The 24396-nt window shown below is 36.4% G+C and overlaps 4 protein-coding genes across 6 annotated transcripts; 2 read left to right on the top strand and 2 right to left on the bottom strand.

The window, feature by feature from the left end:
- Positions 1-145: 145 nt before the first annotated feature.
- Positions 146-5333, top strand: LOC103332962 (electron carrier/ protein disulfide oxidoreductase). Its single transcript, XM_008235741.2, has 7 exons — positions 146-430; positions 1546-3003; positions 3295-3350; positions 3672-3902; positions 4038-4329; positions 4550-4746; positions 4875-5333. The coding sequence occupies exons 2-7, from the start codon at positions 1639-1641 to the stop codon at positions 5026-5028; spliced, it is 2295 nt and encodes a 764-aa protein (XP_008233963.2). The 5' UTR covers positions 146-430; positions 1546-1638; the 3' UTR covers positions 5029-5333.
- A 284-nt stretch (positions 5334-5617) lies between these two features.
- On the bottom strand, positions 5618-7646 carry LOC103333086 (putative glycerol-3-phosphate acyltransferase 3). Its single transcript, XM_008235880.2, has 2 exons — positions 6870-7646; positions 5618-6734 (listed from the first exon to the last, which is right to left on the bottom strand). Exons 1-2 carry the CDS (start codon positions 7578-7580, stop codon positions 5832-5834), a joined length of 1614 nt encoding a protein of 537 aa, XP_008234102.2. The 5' UTR covers positions 7581-7646; the 3' UTR covers positions 5618-5831.
- Positions 7647-12514: 4868 nt separating this feature from the next.
- LOC103332964 (S-adenosyl-L-methionine-dependent methyltransferases superfamily protein) lies at positions 12515-16300 on the bottom strand. Of its 3 annotated transcripts, XM_008235743.3 has the most exons (4): positions 16096-16300; positions 15137-15165; positions 14055-15036; positions 12515-12877 (listed from the first exon to the last, which is right to left on the bottom strand). In XM_008235743.3, the coding sequence occupies exons 2-4, from the start codon at positions 15156-15158 to the stop codon at positions 12790-12792; spliced, it is 1092 nt and encodes a 363-aa protein (XP_008233965.2). In that variant the 5' UTR covers positions 15159-15165; positions 16096-16300; the 3' UTR covers positions 12515-12789. The 3 variants fall into 3 exon arrangements, with proteins under 3 accessions (XP_008233965.2, XP_088902937.1, XP_008233966.2); XM_089046811.1 differs by having other exon boundaries at positions 14055-15165; XM_008235744.3 differs by lacking the exon at positions 15137-15165.
- A 445-nt stretch (positions 16301-16745) lies between these two features.
- Positions 16746-22090, top strand: LOC103332965 (aminotransferase ALD1, chloroplastic-like). Its single transcript, XM_008235749.3, has 10 exons — positions 16746-18129; positions 18249-18277; positions 18440-18507; positions 18800-18916; positions 19461-19523; positions 20232-20336; positions 20470-20520; positions 20807-21127; positions 21252-21458; positions 21573-22090. The coding sequence occupies exons 1-10, from the start codon at positions 18050-18052 to the stop codon at positions 21861-21863; spliced, it is 1332 nt and encodes a 443-aa protein (XP_008233971.2). The 5' UTR covers positions 16746-18049; the 3' UTR covers positions 21864-22090.
- The last annotated feature ends 2306 nt before the right edge of the window (positions 22091-24396 follow it).

Raw genomic sequence — 24396 nt, 5'->3', positions numbered from 1 at the left:
TATATAAAAAACATGAGTTATTTGGACAAAGATTCACTAATTTCAAACACAAAGTCGCTATTTATTTATTTAATTTTTTTTGTGTAAGAAAATTCAACCCGATCAGTCCACACGTATATAATACTGAAGTGTGTACTGGGTCGAAAGTCCAAAATCCCACTCTTAAATATTTATCTTCTTGAGCCCACGGACTTCCCGCTTCCTGCGTTCCTCTCTTCCCTCTGAAAATCGCGGTTTCATTTCAATCTCTTTCTCTCTCTCCATCTCCCCAAAAACCAATTGAAACTCTCTCTCTCACACACCATTTAATGTCATCTCTGTAACTGCTCAGAGATCTCTCTCTCCAGTTTCGCTCTTCTTTTTCCTTTTTGTTTCTCTCTGAACTGTTCCTCCCCAATCCCATCGCGCTCTCTCAGCCCTTTTCAGATCTGTAAGATTTCTTTCACGTTCTCTCTTTCGGTTTTGTAAATTTGTTTACTTTATTAGTTAATTGGTTTCAATTGGTTACTATATTTTCTTAATTACCTGTTTGTTTACTGAGAAATTGAGGAAATTGGGATGGAAAGTCATTTGTGCTTTACTATCTGCACCCGCTCTTTGGTCAAAGTAGTTGAAAATTCACCTTTGCATAATGCTATTATATAGGAAACAGTGAAGGCTTGCTTTTTGTTGGGTATACAAAAAATTGTACTGTCTTCATACATATGCTAAACATGCAGGTAGTCATTTTGACCTCTTTATTGGGCAAGGATCTTTCTCATAAGCGAACAATATGACTTGCTGCCTAGCCTGTAACCAGTCAAATGGTTTCTTGTTTTTGCACTTTCTTTCTTGATTTGCAGATTCTTGTTTACACACTTGTGAGTTTTGGTGAGGTCTAAGCACGACCCTTTCTTGAAATTTTAGTGTATGAATATGAGCATGCAGTCATGTATATCTCTTTGTTTTTCAATTTTCCATTTTTTTTATGTTTGCTTAGTGGGCCGGCTGCAGTGTGTGCTAAATTGGATACATGGTGTTTGCTATGTTTTTGTCTTGCTCGATCTGGGTTGACTTTCACGGATGACCCTACCAGCAAAAGAAGCATTAACTTTTGGTGTATGGAAAAATATATAGCAACATGATCAGTGGAAAAACTATTTTTTTATTCTGGCTATGGATATTTTCTTACCCATTGAGTTGAATAGCTCCTTTTGTTGCTTGATTAGCAACTAAGGTAGCCAGGCTGCTGTTCATGAAAGCCATCACTTAATTTAGGTGTTTCTGAGTGATGTTAGTGTTGCTTAGGCATTGGTTGGTGGCAACCAGGAACCACACGCAAATTTTTTGTTTGGTGAAGTGTTAATAAATTGCTTTAGTACTGTCTAATCTTCAATCTTTATTAGCCGATTACAATCTTGCTAGACATGTTCATTGAAATAACTTTTTTGATGAGCTAGGATTTTGCAAGCCAAAATTTTATTGCAATATTAGTTTATCGAATTAATCAACACTCAGCAGCTTTGCAAGTCATGACATTGTTAAATTTTGTTTACACTATTGCAGGATCCTGCATAAAATCATTGAATGTTCACAGTCTAAACATTTTAGGGCTGTCTTTTAATGAGTTAGTACTTGAACTTTATTCTTCCCTGCCTCATGGAGAAGGAGGCTTCAACTAAGGAAAATGTCACAAGTTCTCTGGCTGCTCAGAAGTGGGACGGAGATACGCTTGATCTTCAGAAATCTCAGGGAGGAGAACCATCAAGGGAGATTGAATCTCTGAGTATCAGCACTGGTGGTCCCAAGTTAGAGAATAATGGAGAAGATGGATTGGTTGAAAAAACGGATGTGAGCGGTGATTTGAAATCTAAAGAGCAGGGTAAAAAGTTAGACAGTAATCCAAGTCACAGTGGCGTGGGTGAGAAGATTGATGAGAGAATGGATTTGGAGTCTAAAGCTCAAGAAAAGGATTCAGACTCAAGTAAGGAACAAAATGACTCTGGTCATAAGGTGGCGTCAACAGCTCAAGAAGAAAAATTACACGATGATGGACATGATAACTTGGGTAAGAAGGCAGAACAGGGTAAGGATTTGGAGTCCAAAGCTCAAGAGGAGACAAACCAAACAACAGATAAAATTCTTGGAGAGGAGGAGGAGCTAGAGCCAGTCTTTGATGGAACTGAGGTTCCTGGGATGGAAGCTAACAGAAGTATGTCCACCCATACTTTAGATCTTGATTCAGAGACCCAGGGAGTAGTCAAAAAGGCAGTGGCACTAACAAACCTTGTTAAGATTAAAGGTGTAGTTGTAGTCTCCACTTTTCTGCGTCGCCTTTCTGGGAAAAGAGATGAAGACGAACAAGATGTTCTTGACAATGCAGATAAGAATGCTTCAGATTCCACTAAAGACAGTGAAGCTGGAGAAGTCTCTCAGAAAACAGTGGATGGATCTGCATGGAATCCCCTAAGCTTTATTAGGACATCCCAAGATGGTGAGCAGAGGGAGGAGGTCATTGAAGAACCAGCACAAGCTATAGCCATAAAAGGAAGAGTTATACTGTACACAAGATTAGGATGCCAGGACTGCAAAGAGGCTAGATTATTTTTGTATAGGAAGAAGCTCAGATATGTTGAGATCAATATTGATGTATTCCCCAGTAGAAAGCTTGAGTTAGAGAGAATTGCTGGGTCTTCTTCTGTTCCAAAAGTGTTTTTTAATGAAGTCCTTATTGGAGGCTTGAGTGAGCTAAAGGGCTTGAATGAGTCTGGAAAGTTTGATGAGAAGATTGATTACCTGATCAGTGAACCACCATCATTTGAAGCTCCTTTGCCACCACTTTCGGGTGAAGATGATTTGTCCAATAGTGGAGCTATTGATGAACTAGCTTTAATTGCCCGGAAGATGAAAGAATTTGTTATTGTGAAGGATCGGTTTTATAAAATGCGCAGGTTCACGAACTGTTTTTCAGGTTCAGAAGCAGTGGATTTCTTAGCAGAGGATCAGTATCTGGAAAGGGAAGAGGTTAGTTGGTTTTATTAGTTTCTTTTCAGTTATTGGGAAAGCAGTGGTCATATGACTTCCATCTTTCAATTGGCCAGATTATTTTGCATTTTGCAAGGAATTACTGGGCTTCTTTTTCTTTTAGTTTGTTGGTCGTAAGTCATGCTTTTGGATTCTGTCTTATATACATGAAATTATTTCAATTTTTACGTGTGTTGGGTTTACTACAAATGCAAAATTAGTTTCCAGTTGAATCTCATTATCATTATCATTAACTCTTCCCTTTTCCTTTTGGTTTGTGTTATGAGACAGGCTATTGAATTTGGGAGAAAGCTTGCAAGCAAACTCTTCTTTCATCATGTTCTTGAGTGAGTTCCTTGAAGTTTCCCTTGAAGTGTCTTTAAATTCTCTTCTGCTTTGTTTCATTGCTAGAACAGTCTGAGGGGAAAGTAGTTCAAAAGAAATGTGGAGGAAAAAACATGAAGTGAAAAATGAGGTCTCAGCTCTCCCTGATTCATTGTCTTGTTCAAAAGGACAGTTAGTGGTGGAAGACACATATTTCCCTATAAAATGCATGATATTTAAGCGAAGAATTTTAGCTTTTTTATTATTATTTTTTTAATGCCAAACCAATTTGCATCACATGTATTATTCCATTGTTGATGTTTTCTCCTCTTGTGTTTCTCTAGGGAAAATCTATTTGAGGATGGGAACCACCTGTATCGGTTCTTGGACGATGATCCAATTGTATCTCACTGTCACAACATCCCAAGGGGTATAATTGATGTGAAGCCAAAGCCCATCCTAGACATTGCATCAAGGTTGAGATTTTTATTTTATGCAATCCTTGAAGCCTATGTGTCAGAAGACGGAAAGCATGTTGATTACAGAAGTATCCATGGAAGTGAGGAATTTGCAAGGTTTTTCTTTTCTTTTCCTTTTTTGTTTTCCTCAAATGAGTTATTTTAACTGCTATTGGGAAATGCAGTTTTGTGTCTTGATAAACTTTTTTTGTTTTTATATCTAAGATATTGTGGATGGTAATATCTTTGTAGGTTTCTGAGAATAGTAGAAGAGCTTCAAAGAGTGGAAGTGAAGGATATGCAGAGGGAGGAGAAACTTGCTTTCTTTATAAATCTCTACAATCTGATGGCCATCCATGCAATATTGGTATGGGGTCATCCAGCTGGAGCAATTGAACGAAAGAGGTTGTTTGGAGACTTCAAGTATGTTGTTGGTGGGTCCACATACTCACTTTCGGCTATTCAAAATGGTATTTTACGGGGAAACCAGCGACCACCATACAATCTCATGAAGCCATTTGGTGCAAAAGATAAGCGTTCCATGGTAAGACGGTACTAATATTCTTCATTATTGATATGGTTTAAACTTATACCCGGCACATCCATCATGAGTGTGTTTTCATAGTTAATAGACAGGGTATTGTATTTACATGTACATGGTTAAACACATTTGTCTTTCCAGAATTGTATTTTGCCAGTCAACTCTTATCTCCTATGAGCTCCGCCTCTTAATTGTACCTCATTTTTGCCCCTTTCCATACCAGGTGACTCTTCCTTACCCAGAGCCTCTTATTCATTTTGCACTGGTTTGTGGTACTCGATCTGGCCCTGCTCTTCGATGCTATTCTCCAGGGGATATTGATAAAGAACTGATGGAAGCAGCTCGTAATTTCTTAAGAAATGGAGGTCTTATTATTGATTTTGATACCAAGGTTGCATCAGCTAGTAAGATTCTTAAATGGTAAGCTGTTCTAAGCAAGGGCTCTAATTTATATTCTTAATCCCAAAACCTTCCTCCTTATTGTGTGATATTCTGAAACATTTTTAATAATTAACTTGCCTCATCCAACAACACTTCTTAATGCTCAGGTTTAGCGTTGATTTCGGCAAGAATGAGGTAGAGGTACTGAAGCACTCATCAAACTACCTCGAGCCGGCTGTCTCAGAAGCTTTACTGGAATCGCTTGCCAAATCTCAGCTGAAGGTGATGTACCAGCCTTATGACTGGGGTGTGAACTGCTAACGCCATTATACCTTTCTTGCATACCATATACAGCTTTAAGTAGCTTCCCTTGTTTTACCAAAGTTTAGCATAAGTTAAGGGATGGGGATACCCTTCATAATGGATATCTCCATTTGTAGTTCCATAGTCACAGCAGGATGCATTTTTCGATAAATAGGTCCGGCAGATGCATTGGAGATGCACTTGGCTCATACATGATGGTCTTGGTTTAAAATTAAATTACAATGTTGTCTTATATCTTTTAGTTTTTACTTTTATGTTTTGACATGCACTGATTGCTTAATAGAACATTTGTGAATCCTGCATTTCCATGATCTTTACAGAAGAGAGACTCAGGAACAGGTAGCTTTAGTGAACAGTTTTAGTTTGAGCAATGTTGTTTATAATGGTGAGAATGAATCATTTCTCGGGAAATCTTGCATTACTGGATTTTGAGGGAATAGATAAAATTTCAAATGGTCTAAACATTGCATTATATTGTCAAATCCAATTTTTTTAACCCAAAAAAAAAATCTATATTTTAAAAGAGAAAAAACCCTCTACCAAAACTGATATTAGGACTTCGGTTGTACGGATAAATGCTCTTAACTACTTGAACTAAAAGCTTCTTGCTTTTCCAACCCAAATTTATTCTAATACAAAGCTTAAAACTTTTAAAAAAAGATCAATCTTTGGTTACAATCTAGGGTCTAGATCACTTGAAACAACCCCAATTTGAAATATACATTATTGATGCTTACACATGATTTCTTCAACATACATATGTTTTAAAGCTGGTGGTAATTAAATTTCACAGTTATGACTCATGCATGAGTCGCCTTCCTTGAGCCCTTCAAGCTCCCATCATTGCCCGCCAATGCCATATACTTGTCTTTCCTTGTGAGACTGGTGCACCTAAAATCTAAGGCCTTGCCAATCTCATTTTGTACATAATTGGCAACTTCAAACTTTGATTTTCCACCAAGCTTGCATGTGTTTGATCCTGGCAGATTCTCAAGCAACCTCATGCTATAAACAGGATTTGGGTTCATAAAATGAAAAACTGGATCCAAACATTTGAACCCACTAGCACTTGTGCCATAAAACATGTTCACTTTCACATCTATGGCCACAGGAACGATGTCATCTGTGAGCTCAGCAAACAATGGACTGAACCTTAACAGATAAGGCTCTCTGCATGTGGTTCCTTCTGGGCAAACCACTAGGTCACCTTGGCTCAACAGCTTCTCCATTTTTTTCCCATCTCTCTCTCTGTCTCTTGATAATCTGACAGTCTTCATGGGAGAAATTTTCTCATTCACTGTGCTTAAACTGTAAGTGACAGCAGTGAGAGATTTGTTGGTGGCTAATTGAACATAGAGAGGATCAAGCAAGGTTCTGTGGTTGCAAACATAGAGTCTGCCTCTTTGTTTTTCTCCTTCACCATTTGTTGAGGAAATAGAGGACTTGGGTTTTGAAATTGTGGTTATTGTTCCTGTGAAGGCCAAGATTGGACTGCAAATGCTGTGAGGTAGAAATATGCCAGAAAGGAATCTTAGGATGCATAGGCAAATTCCTAGTGGCATGTACATGAACATGGCCAAGGTGGCAAGTTGGGTTGGTTTGAAGGCCAATCTTCCATCATGGAAAATCAATGGTTCTGGGTATTTCTCTCTTGGAAGGCTTTTCCAGCTTCGCTTCTCAGCTTCGGTCACCAAGTAAACCTCCTTAAAAATATATAACATGGGTATTGTTAGGAAAATGTTCAAAACCCAAAAACAGTTTCAAATAGAGAGAGAGAGAGAGAGAGAGAGATATATATATATATATATATATATATATATGAAAGACCATCTACCAACCTTGCAATGAGAAAAGAGTTGCTCATGCATATTTTCATTGTGGCAACCAATTATACCAATTGCTTGATAATCCGACTTTTCCTCTCCAAGAATCAGATTTGAATCCAAACTGTTTGTATTTTTTGCCTCCATCAAACCCACAAAGTATCCACCAACCACTTTTAGTTCTCTTGCAACAACAACATCAACCCCAACAAAATCTTTCAAAAATCCTTCAACCATGACTCTAGGCAAGTCACTAAATCCAACTTTTTTCCCACATCTCATCACCACATCAAACCCTTCACACCCACCATCCTCCAAAAAGAACTTGGGCAGCACAGCTGTCCCAACTCTCATTTTTTCCTTCCTAATTCCCAAAAAGCACAAAAAAACCATGATGTTGAGCCCCAGCTCTCCACCAACCAAACAAATAAAAGGGCTTAAAAGAAACAAAATTAGAGCCCTCAAAAGCCCACCAGCTTCAAAGGCCACAAGCATGAAGTAAGGAAACAGGGAAGGTGACTTCAAAAGTGTCTTCTCAAAGTGGAAAAAAATTGCTTTGTTTGAAAGCTCCCCTGCTGACTGAGCAAGGGAATTGAATTTCTGAAATTTTAAGTGGTTTGCATGGGGCTTGGTGGCCTTGTATTCTAGAGGGGATGTTTCCCTTGGCTTGCTATGGACTTGGAAGGAAGAGGAAAGAGCTTCTAGTGAGCATAGGTTTCCAGACATCTTTGGTTGCCTGCTACTTTTTTTGTTGCAATAGATGCACCAATTTATTTATACTTGTTTCGTTCATTTATGATTCTATCAAAGTTTAGGTATGGGTTTTCAATTGACTCTCTAGGATATAAGTATACATTATATTTTCAGCACCAAAAGGCATAAAGAATAAAACATAGATATAGTGCTTAAAATTAGAAATTGTGTTTTATTTTTAGTGTTAGTATTGCATTAAAGATCGAAGACACTGAGGGCTCATTTTCTCTTCAAAAATAAAATTGTGTGTTCATTTTGTCCCATATTTATTTTGTATATTTCTCTAATATTTTGTGACTAAATTTTCAATTCACTGATCTCATGTTCGAACTCCCACAACATATTAATTGGATGTATGTGAAAAAAAAACACCCCCTTTCTAACTTTAACAACAACAAAAAAAGTGACGAGGGAGGGTGGATTAACTTATACTAGGCTAGATCTCCAATATAACCAAACAAATTATATTACTTACACAAAACTGTAGTTACACTTTAGCATGTACATATTTTATCATATTGTGACACATATGACCATTTTTACACAATATAAGTGATATTTGGGACATGAAAATTAAACATATGACCTCGAATATGTCTCACATTGGAAATGGAAGCTTAGTATAAAGAGGTTAAAAGATGTTGAGCATCTCCACTTGCTTATTGGTTTTGAATTAGATGCTATCACATTCTAACATGATATAATAGTCAAGTTGCCAACTTAAAAGATCTTATGCCTCTGTCCATCCTTTGTCAATTGGTTTTGAGTTGAATGCTCCTCATATTCTAACAATTGTGACACCCATACCTATATTAAGTACTTATCAACCTCAATTATTTACTTTTACGCCTCGTTTGGTTTATAGGAAAGGAGGCTTAGGGATGAGAAATCAATTATTCATCAAACATGGGAAATGGTTGCTTGGTACATGGGAAAGTAAGGAGAAAAGTGAATCCCTCATCTCAACTTGAGTTTTGTTTTCCGTCATCATGGGAAAGTTTGGGAAAATGAGCCAATATTAAATGCACATTTTTCATTATCATTTTATCTTCATTAACAATTTAGAATTACAATATATCATTAAATGTATTTTTTTATTATTTAATATGAGTATAATTGGAAAATTATACAAACGTTGTTTTCCATTCCTACTCAAAACAAACATGGGAAAGAAAATAAAGTGATATCTCCCGGTTACTTTTCTGGCATTATCAAACGTGGGAAAAGAATCTTTCATTTCCCATTTCTTAGGAAATGACATGAGAAATAATTTTCTCTTAAATCCATTCCGTGAACCAAATGGGGCTTTAGAAAACAACAATAACACAGTTGCACGTACATATTTTACATCACCTAAACATGTATCCCGTACACGTTCATAAAACCCTTCCAACTTACTAGTAAATGGTAATCAATATTTTGCATGTTCATGCACATTAAATTTTGAAGTGATAATCTTTTCTTGGTTGGTTTACGATACTTCTGCGATGGACCCAAATTTATAGATGGAAAAGCAGATGGACTGATGGAGTTACATACTGCAAAAACGACAAACACACGCATATGAGAGAGAGAGAGAGAGAGAGAGAGAGAGAGAGTTTCTGGGCTTCATATGATCCTATATATATAATAGAATCTAGTAGAATAATGAGTGTTATGGGTGTTGTGAGTGGCAGTCCAAAAGATGAATAACAGTGACCAACAACAACCAATGAAATGTCTAAAATCGAACCGTCCAAAATAAACGTACCTGCATGGGCAACCAACCAACATGGCGAACGTGTTTGAGCAAATTCATCACAATAATGTACCAACAATATATATATATATATATATATATATATATATATAAGTTTATTTGAGGACACAACAACACTAATCCAAACCGTCTATTTTGTAGATACTTATTCAAAGATCATCTCTACAAAAAATCACTTGAACCGATATCATTTGACCACTAAATTGAGTTATTGAAATTTTAGTATTTTCTTGAAGCACGTGTTCATTGATTTTGTAAGACACAATTGGATGTCGAACGGTTTCAGATTTGTCTTATTTTTGTAAGGATCATCTATGAATGAAGACCTAAAAATAGATATCATTGAAAAAATATATATATATATATATATATATATATATATATATATATAGTCCAGTCAACTTGATCCACGAATTGTATCGATAATGTATTGATACGTGTAAGGTCGAAGTATCCACGACATCTTTGCTTTTTAGAAAGTACACTTAACCGCAATATTAAAAAACTATATAAATATAGTTTAAAATATATATATATATATATATATATATAAGCGATTGAAGGAGGGCATTTTTCACACACACTGCCAAGGAGTCATATGGGGTTCGAATATGAGACAAATAATATGCAAGTCAATATTATTTTCCACTAGATTAGACCCCATTAGCAATGTGTGTGAGAAGTAGTTTAGTCTGTAAAGAGTAGTTCGTTGCTATAACTAGGAGTATAGCTGGAAACAATCAACATGAGAAACTGAATAAGCAAAAACTTGGATATGTTAAATGTGTAGTAAATTAGTTAATTACCAAAATATCTTCACTAATGTGTAAAAACAAGATTAATGAATATACGAATTGTTTAGACAACGAATTATTAACCTATAATTGAAGCACTGTTTATTTGTCATGGCAATATTTGGAAGCTATAATTTGTCCAAAAAAAGAAGGAAGGAAAAATGGAAAGTTTGTCGTTTAGTCAGTAGGGAGTAGTTCTTTTGGTTTTGGAGCTCTTTGGTCCCCCATTTCATCAAAAAGGAAAAATGGAAAGTTTGTGGTAACCCTAGAGAACTATACGTAATACAAAATTTACAAATTAATCTTTTCAGGTCCTTAATTTACCTATATTAGATAAGTACATGATTTACTTATAGTTATTTCTGTTTTTCACGAATTATTTTACAATTATATATATAGAGCCTATTTGGAGGGAAAACCCCAAAACAAGTCACTTGTCATTTTTTAATTGGTTTTTAATGGTGTTAAATTTTTTCTAAAATTAATTAGAAAATGACAAATGGCTTAGTTTTGGATTTTTCCTTCATAATAGGCTTTATATGGGTAGTTGTATAATATATCATGCTAAAATGAGCTTATTGCTAAAATCCTATATTAGGAATGAGTTAACTCAAATAGGTTGCAATATTAAAGAGGGACACTGCTTTCCTCATTTCTTGGAAGGAAGCATTCCGACTTCAGTAAATCACAGTTTGACATATGCAAAAATAATTCATGAAAACTAAAAAAAGAAAAATCTCTACACATATGTAAAACTATGATTGACAAGGAAGTAAGAAAGGAGGCAAGTATTTTCCTATTAAAGAGGCTATTGATACGTTCGTTATTCATCGAGGAGATTGAATATTACTAGATCAAATCATTATAATTCAGCTCAATTAATCACATCAATTGTAGTATACAAATACGACGCTTAAACAATCATACTTTATGGTAGTCCGAAAAATTCCGTCATCAAATGGTCCAAATGTATATAAGTACATGAGGACGCGCATGAAGTTATACTGTGTGGCTAAATTCTTCCTATGATTTGCCAATTCATTGTTATAATGTAGGGTCCTAATTCATGCTGGTTATAATGATTTTCCGATTTGTGCCACGTTTCATATATCATATATGAGTGTCCACATCTCAACAACGAACCACAACATTAATTCATGAACCAGAGAGGGAGGTAACTCACTTCCACAACATAAAATGCACAAAATCTTATCTGATTTATGGACTGATGATTTTGTATAAGAAAAAAAAAAAAGCGAAAATTATAAATGTGACAGTATGAATTAAGTACAAAAGGATAGCCGTCCATCAAAACAATTATAATTTATCAGAATAGTGCAACGTGTAGGGTTTGGTGAGCTGAAAAGTTCGAAGTTAACGCACCGTCTTCATCAATATTTAAGAACCCTAGTAGCACCAAGCGAATTTTTAATTCATGTCCAGATCCTTCAATGTCTTTTCATGATGGAAAAGAATGGTTCAGTGGCTCAACTCATGTACTTGCATTCATAAAAATTTGTAGGTACTTTCCTGCCACGTGGTAGGTTAAGTTATTTTCGTTTGTCCCGTTCGAGTGTGAGGTTTTATCTTTAAGCGCAATTTAGGATGTACGCACATTTCTTCTTGAAGAAGGTAAAAGGTCTTCTCATACAAATATTACTGGTGTCATGGGTTTGAACCTGAGACATGAAATATTGCAATAGGAAATGGAGACCAAAAAAATTAAATATTGAAATAGAATGTTGGATTCTATTGCTCCCATCCCAGAAACCGAGTTTAGCATATCCAATTGAATGAACACAATCACAATCAAAACAATGCCATTTATCCTAACTTGATTATGATGACCCTGTACACCGTAAATCTGTAAAAAGCTATAAATTCCACTCATTCCAAATATTAATAATTAGAAAGTCCACCAATGAAGTCTAGTTTAATAAAAAAAGGCATTAATTTGTATATCAGTAATTCCAAGTTCGAACTTTTATCGACGTTGGTAGTATGTGCGAGAAACTCTCCCTCTTATGGTTTAAACCATTTCTTGTATTAAAAAATATATAAAAAAACAAAATCAGCAGGCCCATGAGTACTTTCGCATAGACATCTCACCAACCCCCAAAAACACTTTTGTTATCTCGAACCAATAATACCATACTACGTGAAAATATTATCACGCATGTCAAAACGTTATTAGTCAAGAATAGAAAAATTGTACAGTATTGACAGAAAAAAAGGGATAAATTGTACGGTGAAATTGGACGATTGATCACTATAAGACAATTATTGTCTGGTTGTTCTTGCGTTAGGTAGGCTTCTTATTGTGTGTAAAGAGCTATTTAATGCCACGCCAGACAAGCAATAAATCAAAATAATATTTGATGCTCTCTCTTTTGCATGTGGCACAGAACAATGGCTGACCACTACAGTTGCAGTCAACTACCTCTAATAAATGCTTGTATAATTCAAAAGCAATTCCTCACAATCAAAAAGCAGTTTTTCCATGGCACACTGGAAACAAGTTGAATGGATTTTGTCCATCACCAGCCGCACATTTGCTGTTCCAGGCTGCAGAGCTTATGGTTTACATTAAGTTTTTCCATGCCCCCGCAAGGTTCGGTTGTTTGGCTTTTCATAGTTTTTTCTCCAGGACAATGCACCAGTTGGATTTGTCAAAAAATCTATCAACAATTACAGCATTATCAATACCAGCTACCAACCTGCATTTTAAGACAGCAATAAGTAAATGAGCTGAAAAAGTAGGTCATCACTTAAAAGCTAGATTGTCAGAACATTAAGAACTGACCCCATAAATTTAATATCCCTCCAGTAAGGTTTTTGCTTAGTTTTAAGGTAGGGTATGCTCTTCTATCTTTCCTCTTCCTCGCGTCTTTTGCCTATCTTCTTTTTCCTTCTTATTTATCTTCTTCCTCTCTACTTTCTCCCTTTTCTCTCCTCTCCTTAATTTAAAAAAAAAATAGCAGGGAAAACAAAAAACAAAAAGCTACCAAACAAAAGCTCTTCTTTGGCAGTTTCTTTTTATGTATTGCCTTACTGGCATTCGAAAGATATACTGTCTAAAGTCTGAACCTAATCTCTTAAAGTCTCCTATCTTTAAAGCAACTGGGCAGCAGTGTGAAGCTAACTTAAGTGACTACAACCTCCAACTTTTTTGAATTTCTTAACCACTGCCATCAAAGGATTCTGCTCTAACTTAGAAGTGGCCTACCATCATGATTGAGCCTCGTCTCCCACAGGGAAGGCAGGACCACTGTGAAGGTTGGCCTCTTTACTTCTGCCATGAACGGTTTTGTCACCCACTATGACAATATGACAGTAGAATGTGACTTCGAGCCACTGCATCCCTAATCATACAAGCAGTAGCTCACCTTTCAGGCACAAAGTTAACAAGTTGGGTGACATGTTAGCCCCACACAGATCAATAAGTTTATAAGCCAAGTTTCATAACTATGTACGTCTATTTGAGTACCTATCACTCCAATTCTTACCCGTTTTCTATATTAGAAGCACCTTTAAGAAATTTAATTTTTTTTTTTAATGAGTGAAAATTTTGGACCATTTCTTGATTCATAGGTGTCATCATTGTGCTGGGGAAAACTCAGTTTGTTAAACAACTCCTACAATTCCAACACATTAAGTACTGCTCTAAACGATCCAGCTGTGATAAGAAATCCATATGCATAGATGCATCAAAATTCTGTCCTAATAGGCACTAGACATGCATAAGACTAGGCAAATGAAAAATTTACACACAAATGCAAAATTCTGTCCTAATAGGCACTAGACACGTCTTAATTTGGAAAAGCATTAACTGATTGGAACACAGAGCAAATGGAAAATATTACAAATGGAAACAAAAAGAAAATGACACGTTACCTTTCAAGCTCGCCTTCACTGAAAACATGGTAGTATCTGTTATACACTACGGCACCCTTCTTATCATCTTTCTTTGCAAGGCCATTTGCAAGAGCACAAGCAGAAGCACCACTTACTTCAGCACGATGATATGGTAAGTGCCAGGGGACGAAATATTCTTGTTGATTATTTGCATTTTTTACATCAGTAGAAGCCCCTGAATAACTTTCACTTTGAGAGGTTATTTCCTGCAAACTCTGCATATAACTCTGGCTGGAATCTTTCTTACGCTCTCCAAAACCGTTCTCCTCTGTTTCTGGAATGCTTTCCAATGTGCAGGATGAAGGGCTACGAACACGTGGACTACCAGGACCTATCCACTCTTCCCCATACTTTTGGGTAAGCGGAGTCCATTTGGCAAGTAGTGATTTATCTTCTTGTTCTACAGCCCAAACTGTTATTAGAACTAGGCCACCCTTTTTCACAACTCGGATCAACTCTTCTATTGCCTTTTTCCTCCTACCCTCTGTACTTAGATGATGTAATACAGCTATAGAGATAGCCGCATCACCAAAACCAGTTCTATATGGCAGATCTACAGCGTCAGCAACCAACACTTCATGCCCTCTATCTGCACAAATTTTGATAAGAGGGCCACTTATATCACAACCGATGAAAAAACAATCAGGATTAAATCCCAAGTACTTCCCATTTCCACATCCTGCATCCAGGACAAGAGATCCTGAAGGTAAGGAAGATAAAAAATTGGCTACTTTTGGCCACTTAGCAAACCGAGTAGAACTGAAATGGGGCGCAATAGCATCATAAACATGATGAACATACTTCTTTTCAATTTCAGGAGTGAATTGCACGTTCAAGGATGAATTTCTCTGGCTGTCACTAGCTAATTCAGATTGTATGATGTGAGATTCTCCATTGGAATCAAAAGTACACAAACTAGACACACCTTTTACCTTGGCTTCTCTCATAGTACTGAAGATTCCTGAATAAGAAACACTACCAATTATTACAGTGGGAAGATGGAAGGCCTTACTAGAAAGATAAAAGCTTCTCCTTGCTCTTAGAACATTACAAAACATCACCTGAAACACTGTATCTAATCATAAATGACCTGAAAAAAAAAAAAAAAGGCTAAGGTCGTAATTTGAAACACAATTTCAAGATCCTTACGTAGGCCAAAGAACCATAACAGTATATATATGTATGTGTATCCTATGACAGAAATCCAATGAAGAGTAAAAAGGAGAATTTTTTTTTGGGAAAAGCAGAAAAATTGTTTATAGGAGGACCAAACTAGTACATTTTAGCTTTTATTCAAGCAACCGAACCAAATTAGCAGGGAGATGAGCGACACAAATTTCCCTGGTGTCTAAGTTATTGACAAGCTGGACGAGGTTCAAAGATGTTTTGCTTTCCAGAAAACAAGGGCCTAATTACAGTCTATCAGGAAGGAACTCCTACCCCAGTTCTTAAGGGGAAAAAACTATAACCAGTGTGTCCAGGAATTATATCGAACAGCTCGCTGCAGCAGCTTCTCTATTTTGACAAATCATGGCCCCTGAGAAATACAATATGGGCATCCCTAAATGCATAAAAATCCTAAAGTCTACGCATTTTGTTGAATACAGTTTCAATCTTTTCCTTTCTTTATTTTCGTGCCACTACTGTCCATATTGATTGAAGAGTGAAATGTGTGTGATTGTGGTTGTCCTACTTTCCTAAGCTTCTTGTTTTGGGAGGTGACTTTGATCAATTAGCAACTTCAATCACAAACCCAACTTTTCATTACCAAATTCAGTGTCTGCTGTTATCATTTGAACTTAGGGTTTCAAAAATTATGGAGATTAACATAATCTTTTATTTATGTTTTGGTTTGGTCAATGGAGATTAAAAGAGTTTTTCACAATAAAAATATCCAGAACAAATATATATTACTGAAAGTCAGCTTAACCACAACTTACATACATAGATACATACATGAATACATACATACATATATATATATATATATAGAGAGAGAGAGAGAGAGAGTGAAGTTGACCTGATCCAGCAGACATGACTGCAGTGAGGGTCAAAAGCTGATTTTTTTAAAAGCGAGGAGCTGAAGAAGTTCGTTAACCAGCGGCTAATCCAATCCGAATGATATGGATTGCTTCCCTTTTGCTTGTCTTGTGTTGAGACTCTGGTGTGTTGAATTAGGGTTTTTCAGAGAGGGAGAGAGACGAAAGAGGGAAGTGAGAAATTGATAATTAAAATAGATATGACGTGAACAAGTGTAGGGTAAACATACTGAGCTCCACCATACTGACCGTCGATTTGCCATGATTTGACTCACGGATCATGCCACGTCATTTCATTTTGTACAGATGAAATAGATGATAAAATTTGGGTATTGATTTTCTCACTCCCCTTTTATCTACTTACACTCCATGTTTTTTTAAAATTTTATGTTCTCACTCATCTTTTGTTCACTTATACTCCCTTTTATCTTATAGTACAAAGTACTAAAAAATAAAAAAGAGTGTAGGTGGATGGAAGGGAAGTGGGAAAATCACCACCCTAAAATTTTAGGATCATAGAATTTATAAATCTTTTTTTTCTCCTCTAAGTTTTAGATCTTCTAAGTTTTTAGAATAGCTTAAGGAAAGTGAATATGAAGTATCCTAAGTTGTGAGAAATTGTTGAGTGTAACGGTGATAACGTCAAGTAGTGTGACTAATCTACATGCTATAATATAAGTGAATGACATAATTGATTTTTCATTAAACCACAGAATATATAAGCAAATTGGTAACACCACCTTAACTTGTTTCGTTAATTCTATCGAAATGCTTTTAATTAGATGCTGCCATCTTTTCTTCCACAACTTTCCTTTTCGTGCTTATGTGAGTCCCAAATTCCAATAATTCATGAATGGCTGACCTTTCTAAGAAATTTGATAGCAATTCACAGAGGTCTCAAATTTCTTGCAGCATATTCCTGGTATTATGAAACCCATCTACACAGCTGGAGACATTGTGTTTACTTTGAGGGTCCAACTTTAATTGTATGGTTTTTTGTTCTGTCTATGGTGCTGTAGGTGTCAAAGGAAAGTCCCTCCACTATCTGCTGATGCTGATTGAGCCTTCTGGGTTTGGTGAAGATGAGAACTTTCCAAGTCTAGATGGTGTGGAATTCCACACCAGAAGATTCAAATTTCTCTCAACTTTACCTGCATTGCAGGACTACTTGGTATGAAATTTACTCGTCCAGTCAAGGTACTATTTTCTTGTAAAACAATCTTACCTAAAGACTATGAAGAGGCTCCACATATTAAATATGCTTCTCAAGTGTGTACGTTTCATTTACTTCTCGAGACCATGCTAAATGCTTTAGTTTGAGCAACGTACTAGTCATTTATTATCATTATCGAAAAAATGTTCAAGCCAAATGTTCCACGACTCCTCCAAATTACTGAAAGGTTCTGTAGCAGCCAAGTCAGTCCCCACAAGATCGTACGTACACAAATTTTTTTGTGTCACGTAAATGGCTTCTGGTTTTGATTTATATCAAGGTACTGTACAATCTAGATTCCAACTAACACGTGGCCCCATGACTTTTCTTTGTGTTTGGAGCTTTTTGTAGACATTACTACATTGTAATTCCATACCAATCGATTTGGAAAAAATGGTACGTTCAGGGAAACTTATGTACAAGTTCATTGTATCGAGACTTCTAAAGACATCATTGTCCAAGAAGCTGTATCGAAAATAATGCAAAGAATCATGATCCTGATGGCTGTCACGAGGAGCTTCATTTTACGTTTGTTTGCATCTGGGAACTAGCTTAGAAATGATCAGAGGTGCAGAAGGCTTTTAAGGGCTATGAGGCATGTTTACTGTGTGTGGAAACTCACCCTCGAGCCCGACTATATATATTGTTATTAATGCAGTTCGTAGTACCATACTCGAATATACCACTATTCCTCTGTGTTGATATTCATATCGCTACAACAAATGATGCATTATCTTCAACTGTCATCATGTATTTGCATGCCTTCTTGCATTTCATCACAACCTAAAACAATCTGGACCAGGTTATACATTGTTAATAGATGCATAAATTGTTCACTGATGTTTTCTTTTGTTTCTTTTGGGCCATGTTTTATGTAATGAACTCATTTAGTTGCATTATTGTTTTATGGATTATTTACAGTTCAACGTCTGGAAATGAGATGAGAGTTGGTAAGTTGTTACAATCTCAAAACTTTACTCATCATTTCTGCAACTTGGAAAATGTTGGTGTACTAATATATATATGTTCATGTTATCGATATCGTTATGCAAAATTGTTTTCACGTGTCACAAATGACTAAGCAACTAATAAGCAATGCAATGCAATCACAGGTCATTGCACAAAAGTCTCACGCAGTGTCAATATGGAGAACCTGCAAAATGAATATCTGTTTCCGGAGGTCAGCAGCTTCTGATATCTTGATTATGAACTTTGGCCCTCCTAATCACTTTATATCATGCAGTTTGTCTCAAACTAATTGTCTGGATTGGTGTTCCACAAACCCCAATTGTTTTAAGATTTCTTGTTTTGGAATGGGAATTTACAGCATCCTCATGAGTAGGATCAAACCTTATTCCACCTGGTTGGAACTTGGAACTATTGTTATTTGTGATAACAAAATTATCTTTTGGTTGTGTGACTTAACCATTTGAGTGCTAATTTTTCTACGTACCTTGTGGCCGCTTATCCAGATATTCATGCGCGAGTTTGTGCATACTCAGAAGTACCCACATGCAAGATTAATAAGACTTGGTGTTGGTAATACTACAGAACCTATACCAGACATAATCACATCTTCTATGGCTGAGGTAATTCTGTGGATCTCAGATTGTTGTACGTAATTTTTCATCTGAGTAAAATTTGAATCTAAAACCTTTTCAAACAGCACCATGCCTTACCACTTGAGCGAATGCCTGACAGCACAAATACAAATAATAGTATGCTGGTCCTGTTGATATTACTTTCCAGTTGAACTGTTCTTTTATTTTTATCATTAGTTTCCATTTCCACTATAATCCAATATTTGGGAAAGTAGTGACGAGTGCATGTCTTCATCGTATACATCTTCTCTTTATAACCTACTTGTAGATGTAGAGATATAAAACTCTTTGGTATATGCAAACCTCTTTGGCAGTGGATCTTCACTAGCTTTTCTTCACCCATTAGGACCGTTTCGTTTCATTTCTTTTACTTTTTTGCTTTCTGTTTATTGCTTTGTTGGAGTTGAAAGAAACAGAGAAAGAACAAAAACTTGTCATTTTCTTTCTTGATGACTAAGTTGTACTGATCTTTTTTTCATTGGTTTCTTGTCAACGAATATTAAGCTCTTGTGCTTCTGTGTCTACTTTGCAGCATGCACATGCTCTATCAACAGTTCGAGGTTACAGAGGGTATGGAGCTGAGCAAGGCCACATGGTACGATGGAACCTCTGGTGTTCATTCTGATTTTTATTCTTTTTATTCTTTCTTCTTCTTAACCACAATTCCCCACCTTATTTTCTGCGTAGCCTGGTTGCCGCCCTCATTCACGACATTGATTTTGAATCTAGACTTACCCACCCTTTAAGTGGCATGTCATTGGTTGATGAAGTCAAATTGTGAACCACACATGTCTATTTTCCCACGTGTCTTGGATGATACTGTTGTCACTCTCACTCCAATTACATGGCTGGTGATTTCTTTGGACTTCCATAATAGTGTGGCCCTCAAAAAACTTGTTAGAGCGTTTGTTTTATTTTTTATTTTTATATTAGGCGAGGTGTGCTTAATATAAAAAATTTGTTAGTTTCCTCTTGGGAAAACTGGTAGAGTGCCTTGCTGCGATGGCTACCTCTTCACTCTAAGAAAGTCATCAACATACAATCTGGAAGCAACTATTCTGCTTGTAGGAAAGCTTAATGGGTGTGTAATGGTCACACTTTGGTATCTGCTTATTCTTTCAGAGAATCATTTTGGGAAAGATACTATAAATTAGGATCAACTATACCTTACAACTCCCGCAGTTTGAGTAAAATTTCATGTTGGTCATGATGTTTCTGCTGTTGCCATTCTTCTCCATGATTATTATTAAGTATGTCCATCTACCTATTTTTATTTAACAGAGGTTATCAAATTTTGGTGCAGGAATTAAGAAGGGCAATTGCAGAAAAATTCTACAACAATATGGGCATAGAAGGCGACGAGGTTTTTGTATCAGATGGTGCACAGTGCGACATTTCTCGCCTTCAGGTACGAAAACTTCGTTTATGCAGTAAAGCTTTTCATAATTGGATAAGAGTAGAACAAGATAAAGATCTGTTCCTATTTAGGTTGCTTTTAAGATGAAAAGCGTGTTATTAATTCTGACTTTTCCCCCAAGCAGATGCTTCTGGGATCCAATGTGACAGTAGCTGTGCAAGACCCTTCGTTTCCGGTAAATATAAATCGAATCAAATCTTAACCTAATATGTCTTTCTTTAGTTCTAAATTAGGATGAGACATAAGGAAAATAATCAGTGTCATCTCACTCTCAATATTAATTTTCCTTTTTCCATTGAGACTATGGTAGATTGGCTCTTGTGCCTACAGAAACAAGGTTATAGCTGATGTTTATAAACGTCTGAATACTAAATTAAAGCTACATGGAGACCACACATCCCTTATTTTCCCATTGAAATTTTTTGCTAGGAACCTTATTGATTTACTATGTTTTGGGACAGGCATATATAGATTCTACTGTCATTGCCGGTCGAGCTGGCAGGTTTCAAGAGGAAACTGGGAAGTATAAGAACATTGTGTACCTGAACTGCAGGCCTGAGAATAATTTTTTCCCTGATCTATCAACTGCTTCAAGGGCGGATATCATATTTTTCTGCTCTCCAAACAATCCAACTGGCAATGCTGCATCACAGCAGCAACTAAAGCAACTGGTGGAGTTTGCAAAAGCAAACGGATCAATAATTGTTTATGACTCCTCCTATGCTGCTTATATATCTGATGACAGCCCGAGATCGATTTATGAAATTCCTGGGGCCAGAGAGGTTTCTCACTAGTTCTCCTCACCACCATACATCATTTTGTGCTTAACAATACAAAACCTTCTTGTTAAACTTGACATACAAAGGGATTCTCACTGGAAGTTGTTTTGGCCAATTTTGTGCGCAGGTTGCAATTGAAGTTTCATCCTTCTCCAAATTTGCTGGGTTCACAGGGGTCCGCCTCGGATGGACGGTTGTCCCTGATGAGTTGTTGTATGCAAATGGATTTCCTGTCATAAAGGACTATAACCGCATAGTGTGCACCTGCTTCAATGGTGCATCAAATATTGCCCAGGCTGGAGGGCTAGCATGCCTTTCTGCAGAAGGTTACCAGGTTATAATTTACACCCCATTTCTTTTCCAAGCATCCATTAATTCTCTAGTAAGTTAAAATCCAATGCAGTTTCAAATTTTAACCGTTTGGAAGTTGTGCTTTTTACATTTTCAGGCCATAACCACAGTGGTTGACTACTACAAAGAAAATGCAAAAATAATTGTGGACACATTCAGATCACTTGGGTTGAAGGTGTATGGTGGCAAAAATGCACCTTATATATGGGTACATTTTCCAGGGTTGAGTTCTTGGGATGTATTCAATGAAATTCTTGAAAAGACAGACATAGTGACCATACCAGGAAAGGGATTTGGTCCTGGAGGTGAAGAGTACATCAGAGTTGGTGCTTTTGCCCACAGAGAAAGTATATTAGAAGCTTCAAAAAGGCTAAAAACTCTTTTTTAACTTGAATTATGTCATAAATATTTGAACCCAGTCGACAGGTACTTGGAGCAAGAATGACCATCTTCCTGGAGAACTTTATTGGTTCATGAGATGAATTAGGATTGGACAATTATCTGGTGCTGATAAGGAAAAATCTAATTGAACTGTATTGCATTGTTCATAAGATTTGTTTCTTCTCAGCCCATTATTGGTTGTGACTTGAATAAATTGTATTTGTCCTCATTCAACATGGCATCTTGAACCTTCTGGCCTTCTTTCTTTTTTATAGTTTCTTGCACTCTCCAGATGATGATTGAATTATTTACAAAAGTTACAATTTATATTTGTTAAACTTTTTGAGATTGTACCACATTTGTACTTTGACAAGCTGACACATGATTTCATGTTACAAACACGAACAGAAAAATTAAGTGGTTAGTTGGTTGCATGATGAGTTGACACGATAATAACACGCTTATTAACGTTCATTCGCAAAATACTATGAAAATAGGGTTTTTAGGTTCATGGTCTCTGAATTTTCATATAATTCGCATTTTGGTTCCTCAATTTCCAAAATTGTTCACATGGTCCTTCAACTTTAGTTTTGTTAGAACAAATGGTCACGCCGTCATTTTTGTTAACTTTTTATGTTAAATTCAAGGACAAAATATTTTTTTTGTATTATTTTTAATTTCCACCATATGAATATTCCAACAAAGCTATGGACAACCTCCACCCAACCCACCATCTCGACAACAATTGATGGTGCTCCCCCAACCCACACCATATCCACCCTCCTTGCGATGACGAGGATAGGAAGAAAGTTTTTCATTTTTTATTTTTTGGGTGAAAGGAATATTCACATGGTGGAAATTAAAAATAATACAAATATACCATTTTACCCTCACATTTAACAAAAAAGATAACAAAATTGACGGCATGACCATTTGTCCTAACGAAAGTGAAGTTAAAGGACCACGAGAATGATTTTGGAAACTGAGGGACCAAAATGCGAATCGGGTCAAAATTTAGGGACCATTAGACCTAAAAACCCATGAAAATATTAAGAAATGAAATCATTCATTAAAGAGTTATTTACATAAACACGCCCATGAGGTTTTTAGTGTTTTCACAAACCCCTGCGAGGTTTCTAAAATTACATGAACACCCCTTTTGAGATTTCAATTTGTTTTAACAAAACCCACTTGCATTGATTCTTCATCCAAAATTTGATGATTTCATACATAGAAACTTTTGTAAATAACAAATGAACCTCAATGAATGTATAAAAACTTTTGAGATTTCAATTAGCCAACTCATTTTATCTTTCTTGATTCTAAAATTTATTATTATTAAAGTTCTTAATTGTAAATTGCCCAAAAAAAAAAAGACCAAATTTTTTTTTAATGGAAAAAAGGGAAACCTTACAAACGGAAGCCACGAGGGCACGCATGTCTTACTAAATCAAAATAAAACAGAGGAGAGCAACCTAAAGGAAGCCCTCGCTCCCATAGGTGGGAAGGGTTCATAGAATGGCCTAAATTAGCTAAAGCATCAGCAATGAAGTTAGCTTCCCGGAAGACATGCTGGAAGGAAATCTCTTCACAGTAAGAACTTAACAGCCTTATATCTTGTACCAGGAGATGAATACTCCAAGGAACTAAAACTTTGTTGTTGATACAGTCAATAATGAGTTTGGAATCTCCTTCAGCTAAAACTTTGCGCCAACCATTATGGATTGCATGGGCGAGACCATCACGAAGCGCCATACATTCACAACATTTATCGAAATCTGACCCGAATTCTTAGCTCCCGTGAGCCGAACGTTACCATTCCAGTCCCAGATAACAAAACCAGTGGCAGCTAGGTTACCACACACCGAGCCATCAAAGTTCAATTTAATCCAATCGAGGGGTGGTGGTTTCCATTTAATGGCAAGCTCACCTTTGGACTTCTGAGGAGGAGTGGAATTGATTTTCCAATAGTCTAGTCCAATATGATCAGCAACATTAAGGGCTCTAACCGGATGAGGGGCAATGTCTTTAAACACACAATTGTTCCGAGCCTCCCAAATTTGCCAACAGAGAATAAGGGCTTTGGAAAGAATATTTGGGCCATCCTTATCCTTTGTGCGAGGGAGAGCAGCTAGCCATTCTATACCATCAAAATTTTGCTGGGTAGGCGTAGGGATTATTGAGGTACACCTCCATATGTGAACTGTAAACTGGCATTCAAAGAATAAATGGTTAATAGTCTACCAAAAAAAAAAAAGACCAATTGTCGAGGGCGAGAGTATATACCTCTTTGATATATAGGAAGAGCTAAAACAGAGCTCCAATTTTTCCAATTTGAGATTCTCGTAGGTTCTTAAAAACAAATCTAAATAACATTAAAAAAGACATTTTTCAGCTAAAAATTCAAAAACCCTAAATAGCGGAGAGTTTGGTGAACCCTAAACTTCAAGAATTTGTCTGAAAATCCATCAATCCAACCATCAATTTGAGTTATTTTACTCTCAATATCAAACACCTTTGCTTGCAGAGCCTCTATCTTT

Source organism: Prunus mume, linkage group LG2, assembly GCF_029339155.1.
Source record: "Prunus mume cultivar Tortuosa linkage group LG2, ASM2933915v1, whole genome shotgun sequence".
Lineage (NCBI taxonomy): Eukaryota > Viridiplantae > Streptophyta > Magnoliopsida > Rosales > Rosaceae > Prunus > Prunus mume.
Note: the sequence above shows the minus strand (reverse complement) of the source record. Positions and strands in the feature narration are given on the sequence as shown.

Excerpts from the sequence above, each read along its gene's own strand:
- LOC103332964 (XM_089046811.1), bottom strand. The coding sequence starts at position 15,133 with ATGTTTTGTAATGTTCTAAGAGCAAGGAGAAGCTTTTATCTTTCTAGT. Across the intron at positions 12,878-14,054 it reads AGTGAAGGCGAGCTTGAAAG|GTTGGTAGCTGGTATTGATA; the intron begins GTAACGTGTCAT and ends CTTAAAATGCAG.
- LOC103332962 (XM_008235741.2), top strand. The coding sequence starts at position 1,639 with ATGGAGAAGGAGGCTTCAACTAAGGAAAATGTCACAAGTTCTCTGGCT. Across the intron at positions 3,004-3,294 it reads AGTATCTGGAAAGGGAAGAG|GCTATTGAATTTGGGAGAAA; the intron begins GTTAGTTGGTTT and ends GTTATGAGACAG. Across the intron at positions 3,351-3,671 it reads TTCTTTCATCATGTTCTTGA|GGAAAATCTATTTGAGGATG; the intron begins GTGAGTTCCTTG and ends GTGTTTCTCTAG.
- LOC103333086 (XM_008235880.2), bottom strand. The coding sequence starts at position 7,580 with ATGTCTGGAAACCTATGCTCACTAGAAGCTCTTTCCTCTTCCTTCCAA. Across the intron at positions 6,735-6,869 it reads AACTCTTTTCTCATTGCAAG|GAGGTTTACTTGGTGACCGA; the intron begins GTTGGTAGATGG and ends TATATTTTTAAG.
- LOC103332965 (XM_008235749.3), top strand. The coding sequence starts at position 18,050 with ATGATGCATTATCTTCAACTGTCATCATGTATTTGCATGCCTTCTTGC. Across the intron at positions 18,508-18,799 it reads ATGAATATCTGTTTCCGGAG|ATATTCATGCGCGAGTTTGT; the intron begins GTCAGCAGCTTC and ends CCGCTTATCCAG. Across the intron at positions 20,521-20,806 it reads TGCAAGACCCTTCGTTTCCG|GCATATATAGATTCTACTGT; the intron begins GTAAATATAAAT and ends GTTTTGGGACAG.